The sequence below is a fragment of the Monopterus albus genome, unplaced genomic scaffold (assembly GCF_001952655.1).
Source record: "Monopterus albus unplaced genomic scaffold, M_albus_1.0 scaffold236.1, whole genome shotgun sequence".
Taxonomy (NCBI): domain Eukaryota; kingdom Metazoa; phylum Chordata; class Actinopteri; order Synbranchiformes; family Synbranchidae; genus Monopterus; species Monopterus albus.
This window is the reverse complement of record NW_018128116.1, coordinates 291,876-303,857: the sequence shown is the minus strand read 5'-3', so window position 1 is coordinate 303,857 and position 11,982 is coordinate 291,876. Positions and strand designations below refer to the sequence as shown.

Sequence of the window (11,982 nt, the reverse complement as noted above, 5' to 3'; positions counted from 1 at the left end):
ACAAATTTAACTTTGGCCAGGGGGGGGGGGGGGGGACTCAAGTCACATGACCTGACTCGAGCCAGAATTCAGCCGCAAATTTGACAACTTGTGACTTGCTTGAGTAACGCTAGTGAAAGACTCAACTTTGACTTGGTATTCATCACTTGACATTGACTTGAGACAGATGACTCAAAATCACTTCACTTTTATTAAATATCTGCACTTTTCTAGATAATGAGAAGCTACGTTTTGTGCAATGCGCACAAACCTGGCAACCTACCACAACATGGCAGATTAACGGAGAGCAACGCAGGTCACAGGATGCAGATATGGAGGAACTCGTTTAAAATTTGGATTCAAGGAACATGTTGTCGATGACAGCAGTAAAAAGAGAACAGCAACCACCACAACAACCAACTTCACCTGTCACTACAAAACTCACAAAGATAAGTACATGACTGTTTTTTCAGCTAATGTTACTTAACATATGGTCAAATGTTAGCTAGAAAGCTAATGTTAAGGTTAAGCTGTTAGACTTGGGTTTGAATTGATTATGCATTTTAATGAGAAGAGTTTCTGATAGCAATGAAAGGCATACCGTTTCTATCTAATAACTAAGGGTTCATTTATCATGTATGAATGCATCATTAATCATCAGAAGAGATTTGAGAATGTTACACTTAAATACATGATATTCCCATAACATGATCAGATCCTAAGAATTTTGTAAGACTCAGCTTGATTCTCACCACAGTGACTTGGGATTTGCTTGAGATTTGAAAGTTGACACTTGAGACCTCCTTGTGGCTTGCACGTGTGTGACTTACTCCAGGAGTTGAACAGAACCACAATGCCTTTTAGTGGAAAACAGTGAATGTGATGTAAAACATAAGTCCATGATTCTTGGAATAAACAGGGCAACTTTCTTGCACTTACTGGAAAAGCTGTAGAAATCAAATTAACAACATGACCTAGCAAAACACAGTGTACTTCCACTAATGGTGCTGTTGTAATATAATAAATTTAAGGTGACATATTATTTAATTAGTGGAACATGTTGAGCCCAGAATGTTAACTTGTACTGCTCACAGTATACAAAGTGAGAGTAAGAGAGCTGAAGCCGGACGGTAAACAAAGAAAATAACATTATGAGTTGACCCTGTTTTTAACACAGCATCTCCCAGTGTGATTAATAAAGACAAATGCATTATTTTCTCGAAGTTCGGCTATTCTCTGTGTAACAAAGACAAATTTGTGCCATTTATTTTTGTTCAACACTTCAAAGTGTAAAAGTACAGCTTAAAAGGGAAATAAAAAGTAGAGTATGCTTTTCTTGTATTAGAAACAAGAGAGGGTCTGTCAGGGCCCACAAAACAAAACAAATATTGTAAAAAAAAAAGTAATTTCACCCCACACAACAACAGCTTCACTGTCTTCTATTAAAAGAATCAATCATGCTTTATTTATATATATGGCAGCAAAAGCAAATATGGACAAAAATTGTAAGGAATGGAAGAAAGAGGCTCAGCTTAGCTTTTGTCTACACCAATTTGTAAATAGTGATGTTATCTATTTTACTTATGTAGTCTGTCACAGATTTGGAGTGAATGTGTCTAACACAAGATCAGGTTTTATGGCCCGATATGACTGAAAATGGGGCCAATGACACAAATCGTTGTCTGCTGTTAGACACTTTGTCTGTCCTGCAGGGCCGGTTTAATATGATGCAACTGTCGGCGCTGCTGGACTCATCACAGCTAAGAGCCACTGGAGTGACGCTGACCTCACGCTCCCTCACATAAACACTGTCTATCACACAACCGAAACAAATAGACACAATCTCCTCCTTCACACAACGCCTTATCGTCCTCTGCTCCCCTCTCCCCATCTTTACAAAATCTCTCTGTGCCTCTTCCTCTATGATCTGATCTGAGCAGCTCCAAGCTGAGCTGGCCTGAATAAAAAGGCTCCCTATCCACCCACCCCACCTGCCAGCCCCCATTCCGGCCTCAAAAAAAAGGGAGAGAGACTGAGTGAGTCGTACAGACTCGAAACCTAACAACCTTAATTAAGTGGGACACATAATGGGTGGGTCAAAATGAGAGGATATGAAAATGTTAATGCTCAGACAGACAGACAAGAGGCAAGGACAGAGACAGAGGACAGTGGAGAGCTGATGCCCGGGGTTACATACAGCCCAGTGGCAAGATGTGCCTAGACATGAAAGTCTTTCAGGAATACAGGCACTCAAGCGGTGATTTTGGCTCAATGCAAGTCAAAACTGGCCTCATTAAAACCATGCACAAGGTGAGGGTGAATTTTTGATGTTTTTTGTTGCTACTTCACATCTGAGCAGACATTTGAGCATGAAAGGTCCCTCTCTGGACTCAAACAGGAGCCACTGTGGTTTAGTAAACCCCAGATATGTCCGTTTCTTAAATAATCGATTTAACAGTTTCTGGTGGCGACGATCCTTCTGTTAACTGAAGAAATACAGAAGCAGCAATAGAAGCAAGCGTACTGCCTGAAAAACACAACATCCTTTCATTATACATGCATTAATTTATACATTTTTATATTTTGTAGACTTTACATTTCATTTCATTGCTTCAGGGTTTACAAACTGCACAACCACATGTTCCACAAAGTTCAAAGTCAAAGCTGTTTGCTGCCTTTCAGGCAACATTAAGAAACTAAAACACACACACACACACTTTAAAAAGAATCTTTTTCACACCTTGTGGCTTTTATGTGAAAGCTGAAAGTAGAGAACAACTGGAAGCACATTTGATAAAGAAGGGGATAACATACAGTACAACAGGAGGAGCCAATGGCACTGCTAAGGTTGTACCATATGCATTTCACTAACTAACCCACCACAAAACACACATCTTGAATCCACACTGGGTCAGTTACTGACTCGGATATGTCCGCCACCTATTTGGATTTAGCATCCTTTCTAATATCTTCAGTCTTATATATCATTCCATAACTCATCTCCGCTTTTTACATGCTCCCCAAAATATAGCCCAGAAGTCAAATTTAATTCTTTGTGATATAAATACTTGGTGTACACATATAATACTTCCTCAAGTGAAATCCTGGGTATCTGTCTCCTTCTCAATTCAAGTGAAAATTTTTCTTAAAAGAATGAAATGCTCACATCTTCAGGATATGTTATCATCATGGATGGGTCATTGAACGGGCCTACCAGACACAGGCCCAGGGGCCCAAGGGGTCAGGGGGCTCGTAGACCAGAGAATCATGAGAGGACTGTTAACCTATCTGTCGGAAAGTCAATTGAATGACTACCAAATGAGCATAGAACACACACACATACACACAAAACAGGGAAAAATAGATACAAAACCCAAAAAAGAGACAAAATAAAAGAAATAATTACAAGAATATGCAAAACAATAAAAGCAGAGACAATGCACCTACAAAGAGATGCAAAACAACAAAAAAGAAAGCTAAAAAAAAAGAAGCAAAATGACAAAAAGAGATTCAAAACAAATATACATGGACACAAATTTTCTAAAAACAGATGCAAAACAAACTGGCTACAAATCACATGCTTGCTCAGTCTGTGCCTACGTCTATATCTGTGCCCAGGGGCAAATTGTCTCAAGATCCATCCATGGTCATCATGCATTGTGATGGCACAAATAAACCTGATGGCAGGCAGTTCTTAGTGCTCATATTACAGCTGGAACAATTTTATCATGGGCAGGATATCATGAATTGAAAGGAAATTGTTTCATTTTTATTTATTTATAGCAGAGTGGAGACCCAGTTGCAAGTGTTCATTTAAGCATCTTAAAATGGGTGAGACGTTGTCCTTCAGAAGATGGCCAATGCTGGGGTACTTTGTAAATCTATATGCAGCTTATGTCTGTGTCTGTCTCTCTGACTCACTTCAGCACAGCTGCTCCTAAACAGGAAGAGACACGGCTGAACGATGGGGTAAAACAGGAAGAGTGCAAGAGAGGACCAATATAGACATCACAAGCTGTGCTGTCCACTCTGAACTGAGGTGGAAAAAAAGATACAAAGAAGAGATGGAGAGAGCTGAGGTAAGACGTGTGAGCACATGAGAGTGGCAGATGGACCAATAGAAAAGACAGAAATAGGAGTTTGTAGAAAAGGCTAAATCAAGCCCACGGTACAGACGTAGCGCTCCGTCACTGACGTATCACACAGCGAGCTCCATGTGCACTTGGATCACACATATTTTGGTTGTGTGGTATCATTATTTTGAAAAGCTTCAGCTATGACAATGTTACAGTACAGTCTGTCATCTTTAATTCTGGGGTGTTTTCATCACATGCGGAGGAACATTCAGAAAACTGAAGTACTACTTAGTACATGTATTCCCAGTCTACGCATGCCACAAGTATTTGGACCGATGAAGATTAGCTTTACCTTCAAAAACCTTCATGATCAAGAGGCTTAATTTTAACATACACTGACAGGACTTTGCCAGCATAAAGGCAGGGGATTAAATAACAGCAGATAGTTCCAAACTATTGCTGCACATGGCAGAATATGGTGTAGCTTGTCTTTGCATGAAACTGTGCTTCCATGTCTGCTGAACAGCAACAAAGAATGTGAAGTTGACATCATGCCGTGTTGAATTTTGGGTAAATGCAACATTGGGGGGGATCATGTTCATTATCCATGATAAATATATACACTAAATACATGTAAAAGTTCATTTAAAAACATAAAAATACTATCCCAATCAGCTACATACAGTAGTCAATGCGTCAACTACATCCAAATGTCCATTAGTGTTTGGTTTGAGTATGGACCAGACAGAAGTGGATTTATCTGCAGTACTTTGGCTTTTCAAGGGTCACTGCACTTGCATTATGCAGCAGAGGCAATTGACATAAATTCTCATGGCTATTAATGTGTCTCCCAGCAGCTCTGGAGACTTGGTGGCTTGTAATTATTGTTCTTGTTGTTGTTTATGACTAATTAATGAACTTGCAGAACAAAGGGAGAATCCCACTGGAAGTCTCAACCCATATCTAGTCTCTAGCCTCCAAAAGCTGTCTCCCTCTGCTTATCAATACAACACAGCATATATAAAAATTCACTATGTGATAACAAGACAACAACAACAAAAGCAAGCTGTGTAACTGCAACTCGCAAGACTCATAATGTAGTTAAAAGTCTGTTTACTGGATATAAGTCTGACAACTGCATTATTGTGGGTTAGGATGATCCAGCCTTCGAGCTACAGACGAGTTACTTTACAGCACTAGTACATGATGTAATGAGGACTCAATTTGGAGCACAAAAATATCGCTTCAAAATTTTAATTACCTAAATAATTCAGGCACCTTCCAATGATTTAAATGTTTAGGTGCCTGAAGCAGGACTATACAGTTTCACAGACTGGCAACAGCATACTGCATCTGCATGGGCTGCTTAGAAATTCATCTTCTAGCCTGTATTATGGTTAACACATTTCAACCACTGTAACGCATTTTGTTTACAAATTGCAAAACACTATTACTCTCCATATAGCAGACTGTTATTTAGATGAGGCAGAGGTAGAAGGTAAGGAAAAGAAAGCCTTAGTGCCATAGTTTGTTTAGTTTTACAAATTAAAACATCAGTTGGCCTCATTACGTTTCACATACATGTAAATAACATTTTAATCAGATTTGTTGTTGTTTTGTTCTATTAAAAGTTAGGCTCTATTAAAACTTAGAACAGTTTGACAAAATACTCTTAACTCAGGGTCCACAAACAAGTTTTTTGTCTACAGCTTTCAAACACAGCTCACAGTGTTTATCTGCAATCTGAGTTGGACTCATTTGTGATTGTGTTGGTTCAGTTGTCATGTCAGCCAAGTATGAAATTTTGTAAGGACACACATATGAAATATGATTTCATGCGGTCATATAGCTGGCAGTTCATTCAGTTATATTTATTCAGACTTATTGGTAGTCCTTTGTTTTTCATCAATTTCACTTTGGTTGGCAAATTAGCATTCACCCCAGAACTAGATGGCATTACTGATTTCATAAAGATTCAAATTTGGTTTTCTGAAAGGACACGAGCGGCTAAAATGATTCCAGGCGAGTCTGAAAATCTGAATCTTTATCCTTTGTCCTTTTCATCTAAAACCCCTACTGAGGGTTTTCCCTACCATAGAAAGGCTTAGGCATAGCGTCTAAGTATGTCTGCGGAGTGGCTAAGCCAAATGAATGTAAAAACAACTGAGTTATGTTGCTGAAAAGTAACAGAGTTGACTTGATCTCAAAATGAAAAGTAAGCTGGCAACAGGAATAACCTGTCAATCAACAATCAGCGCCTGGACAAAGGTCTGTGTGAGTGGTATCATGGCCGCCCTAATCAAACAGTAGTTACAGCCAACAGTAAGGTTAACCTCCACAAAGAACAGATGAAGTAGGCTATGATGACTTTGTTGGGGAGAAATTCTTGTGAAAGGTAACAACAGAGATAGCAGAATGTAACCTGTTTCACAAGTAAAGGAACTGCTAGTGTAGCTAGCTCTCACTGAATTAGCTAAAGTACATTAGCCATTAGAAGTTAGTTGGGGTTCGTTCATCTTTTATACATCAGTGGACAAGACGAGACAAGACAACTGGCCTGTGAGTCTTTAAACAAGAGGAGGAGACCAGCAGGAAGCCAAAATGCAAACAACTGGAGAACATTACGAGTCCACAAAGTCAGCATCACTGGTTAACTTTCTGAATAAGCAGTCACTTAACAGCAATCCAAGCAGCTGTGAAATGAGGTTAATCTTTAATAAATTAGAAGGATGCTTATTACACCACTAATTGCAGTCTTTATTAATATGCAAATAGAAATACAGCAAAAAGGAACTGTCATTAAGGCTGCACTAATCAATATTTGTATATCAACAATGGATCAAATCACTATATGTATGTGAAAGGTGTCACACTGAAGTTTACACAGACAACACAGAATTATCACCAAAGCATTCTCATCAGCTCTAATTAAGCTTTTTAGACACCTTTCAGCTCACTGGTTTGGTTTTCTGACACATGTTCTGCCTTCATAAACCTTGCTTTGAGATGCAGCAGGCAGCAAAAAGGTTCCGAAAAACCCACTTTGAACCAAACAGCAGTCAGACAAAGTGACCAACAAAATGGAACATTTAGCAGCAAAAGAGATATTGAAGATACTGAATATTAGACATACTCATTAAGAGGCAGAAACACGGCACCAAATGAATACTGATGTTTCGCCTCTTCTGCTAGACGTGTATATTAGCACTGTTTCCTATTAAGTTTGCAAAAATGACTTTACATGCTGATTTTATGTTGAGAGGTTTTCAACTTGTTCTACCAAACCATTCTCAAAAGAAATCAACTAAGCTGACTGGCTAATGACAGATAGATGTACAGTATGGCCAATGGGTTCTTTCCTAAACATTAAAATAAATCAGTAAAATAAATGTTTTTTTGTTATTCCTTCAATGGAACCTGCAATATGGGGCCCCAGTGATAGCCTGTGCCTGCAAATCGTCCTACAAGGCATAAAAGCACCCACCTACAGAGCTACACTGTGGCTTTTTACAATGTTCTGTTTAAAAAGAACATTACCCCACCCCATCACCTTAAATACCGTTGATTTAGGTTTTGTATTTCAAGGCTCTGAACCCATGCACAGTGCACTGCCTGACAGTACCCATGAACAGATGAGAATGCAGGAGGAAAAGAGGCTTGGCTCAAATATAAACAAAGTCAAAGCCAATACAGAGCACTAGCATCATTATATTAAAACAGAACCAGGTCCCAAACCCAGGCGCATTTCCCAGGTTAATGAAGGCTGTGCCCTGTCCAATATTTATTTGTGTCTGGCAGACCTTTATGCATTCAACAAGGCTCAATGTGACATTTTCAAAAATCAATAACTTGGTTGGTCAGATTTTGCCTCAGCCGCTGAAGCAAGACAGCTGAATCCAGGGCGCTGACAGCTGCTAATGTAAATCACACAATTTCTGAATCCTCACATCAGGACCGACAGCGGTCCTGCTGACCCTGGATGAACACACACACACACACACACACAAAGCTAAATAAAAAAACAAACACTTTTCTACATTCCTCTGTCTGTCTTTCCCTCTGTTCCAGCTCCTTTAAACATTATGGCAATTTCAATTAAACCAAATTGGTGAAAATATTGGTTTGCAGCATATCTTTCTTGTTCCCTCTCCTCTGTGGCTCCTTGGCTAATGACACCAGCTGAAAACCCAGGGCCAACCTCGCTGCTGCAGCCACATTCACACATTACTCTGTTTCCACTAGAGAGCTTGTTACACATCAGAAACAAGGAAAGCACATGCATTCTGCAGGACGAACTTATTTAAACAAAGCCACTGGGGCCTGGCTGGTCTGGGACCGGAGGAGAGCCATTACCATGGTCGTCTGTAAAAGCCCAATCGACACCAGCAGCCAGGCAAATGAACAAATCAATAAGTAGAACTATAGTAATAGTAAAAACTATTAAAAGTACATCACGCATACATGTGCATAAATAAATGAAAACCAACAGCAGTTTGGCCAAAAACAGGCAGGATTCATTCTGATTTTAGAAAATATAAAACCGTGGATTAATCATTCATGCAGAACCCCCACTGTCCATTAGAATACGCAGACACACTTTTCATTTTCTCTGTTGATGTCAGTCCCACTATAAGTGTTGCCTCATTGGTCAGTCTAACAGGAAACTAGACATCATTCCCATTATCACTCATGCAGCTGGCAGCACTGTACCTCATGTCTAGTTATTAGACATCTTCACCATGTGCTGCGATCAATATATCTGAGAGGAACCTGCTCAAGCTCTTGGTACTGTTACGAGTTTTAAATCAGTGCAAGTACAGAAAGTAAAATTCTCTTTCCTTCCCCCTGCACATGCCTTGACAGGCCTTACTCCTATCATTCTTTTTAAACTTGTACCATGTCCCAATTCAGGTATTTGTGAACACATCATGCCTCATTGATAAATCATTATCACACAGAAATGAAATTAGTCAACAAACAAGATTTTTACATTGGGTGGCAGCAACTCTTGCTAGTGAAATTCCCTTTCCTTCTATAGCAAACAGGATATCTGAGGTTCTGGCACTGGCAGAGTGAAATGCAGATGGGAAATTATGGTTATCCCCTCCAGTAAAACAAACAAGATCAACTTCTGAATCAATTTCCTCTTTGGGAAAGGAAGCAGCTCGGCTTATGATGTCGAAATGTTGACAAAGGGTTTACAGCAGCCACAGTCAAATTCGATTCATTTACAATAATTAAACAAAGGGGGGTCAGTGAGTTTCATAAAGAGATGCTGAGATTTAAAGGAACAGTGAGGTAAAATAAGCTTATTTGCTTTCTTGCCGAGAGTTAGATGAGGAGATTGACACTACTCTCATGTCTGTATGCCAGGTGAGGCTAGAGCTAACAGGCAATTGGCTTATCTTAGTATAAAGACTTGAAACAGAGGGAAACAGCCTGATTATGTCAAAAGCATAAAAAAACACCCTAAGAGCACTTATAAGGCTCACTAATTAACATGCCATATATCAGTATGCAAGGCCTATCCTTCACAAGTATACTAAACTGATACACAGCAAAGAGACAAAGCACTCACCTCTATGAGTTTGCGTTCATAGCTAGCAGCCAGCTCCTCGATGTCACCCATGAACTTATTTTGGGGGACAGGGGCCTGGTCTTCGCATGACTGCAACACTGATAGGGCTGTGGCAGAAAAGCAGAGAGAGAGAGAGAGAGATAGCACAGGTACATTTACACATATGTACAGTTACTGTGACCTGTCAAAAACACACACTGCGAGGAGAAACTCTTTTCACAACCAATTATAAACAGTGGGTTTCTGCCAATTATACACATTCTGCCACCGCGTTGTGACACCTGCGGCTGTTTGACGCTTTTGTTTTAACTGCGAGAGAAACAAAACACAAGGAGCAGCAGTTCGATACATCATACACATTAGCAGCCAGGCAAGAGCCGTGAATCCCCATTTTATTTAATTAATGTCACACACCGAGTATAAGAGTTATGCACATTACCTAAAACAAAAACTATAATCTTGTTGGGAAAGGCATACAAATAAACACCCACAGAAAGATATGCATAAGCACACAAATCCTCTAGTTCATGCATGATTGAATGTACGGTATACACTCAAGTGGCAGTCTAACACAACAGCCTAGCAATAAATGGTGCTGTTGAATGGTACTGCAATTTAACTGACCTGTGTTTTTATTAACTTTGTCCACTCCATTTATATCAATGAGGCTATGCAAAAAGACAGAAACACCAATAAATACAGCACAGTTCACCAGCACCACAAACACACGTCATGAATGGAGGAGGACTGTTGCATTAGACAGCTTTAGATTAAGCCAGGTGTACCTAATAAACTGCCAGCTGAGTGTAAAATGCCATAAGAACACATTTTCTTTATTGGAAACTTCCTCACTGTTCTGTCAAAATGAAAAACTCCCCTGGTGTCACCATCACCTGTTTTACTGTGACTTTCTGTTCAGACAGAGCTTATTGTTCCTTTGCACTACTATAGCCCAAAAACCACCCAAAAGTCATCATGACAGAGCCTAAAGTGCCACTTTCTGGGTCCATAAACATCAACTAATCAGGTTCTCTTGGCAAAGAACAGCAGAACTTAGCAGAAGCACGGTATCTTTTTTTCCACTGGGGTGGGTGGAAAAGTAAATTAATGTTATTTCACCCCCACCACACGCTAACACCTAGACAAACACACTGAGGCTAGGAGGAGGGAGAGACAGGGAGAGCGACTGGAGCAGAGAGAAAGAGAAAGAGGAAAGATAAAGCACAGAGATAGAAATTCAGCTTGTCCAAAGGCCACGCACAACTCAAATAAACTTGTGGTGATGGCTCTTTGGGGAGGAGTTTTAGAAAATACACAGCTGGACTGCTATTAGATAAAGCATGAACCTGCAGTAAGTGTCTGAATGTCTAGACAGAGTGAGGCAAGTATTGATGAAGGAGCCTGGCTCATTGTACTTCTAAATAGACGGGACTGTGGGGAAAAACGCTGCTGAGAATCACAGGCAGGTGCAGGTATACAAAAAAGAGCATTAATGGATAAAGTCCGAGGGGAATATAGACATACGCACACACACAAGGATGGATGTAGACATAAACATGCAGTGCACAGTGCAGATTTGGGTAAAAGGTCATTTTCCAATCAAATGTGACATTGTACATTTGTCTTTTCATCATGTTATATCACAGACAGTGTTTGCATCTTGTTCACACTGGATACCAATATGGTGCCTACTTGTTATGACTTTCTCAAGGGCATCCTGGGCATTGCTTGTTAAGGCATGAAGGAGCAGAGCTGAATCCATTTACTATAAAACAAGTCTATAGCCAACAGCTCAAAAGAGCTGAACTCAGGCACAGCAGTGTTTTGAGCTAAATGCTAACACCAGCATGCTAACATACATGTTAGAAAGCTGATGTGTTCACCGTATCAATCAGGTCTCAAACTATTAATGTTCCAGAAGCAAGGTACTGCTGTCTCATGACTAATAATGCAAGATTCCCGTCCTTATGAAACACATAAACTAAACTGTCGTAGGACTGAAGAGCTGCTTCTTATTTTCATTATACATTCATTTTTCGGTTTGCTTTGACTCACTGTTCAGTGTGTAAAATGTCAAAACAAAATCCCCCAGATTCCATTCCTAATGAGACAAGGAAAACTGAAAATCCTCAGCTTTGACTTATTTCTTAATTAAAGGGCGACTGAATATCAAAGTCACACTTAACTAATAAATCATTTGAATTGTTTCAGCACTGATTTACCCACACAATAAAAAAAAAACACACCATAGACACACATATACAGTGGGTACGGAAAGTATTCAGACCCCCTTAAATTTTTCACTCTTTGTTATATTGCAGCCATATGCTAAAATCATTTAAGTTCATT

At 39.7% G+C, this 11,982-nt stretch overlaps 1 protein-coding gene across 1 annotated transcript in view; it reads right to left on the bottom strand.

Moving 5' to 3' along the window:
- The window catches only part of snx29 (sorting nexin 29), a 126,685-nt gene that overhangs the window by 49,714 nt on the left and 64,989 nt on the right, over positions 1-11,982 (bottom strand). The window contains exon 15 of the mRNA XM_020620398.1: positions 9,634-9,740. Coding sequence (XP_020476054.1) covers positions 9,634-9,740 — 107 coding nt within the window. The remainder of the gene's footprint in view (positions 1-9,633; positions 9,741-11,982) is intronic.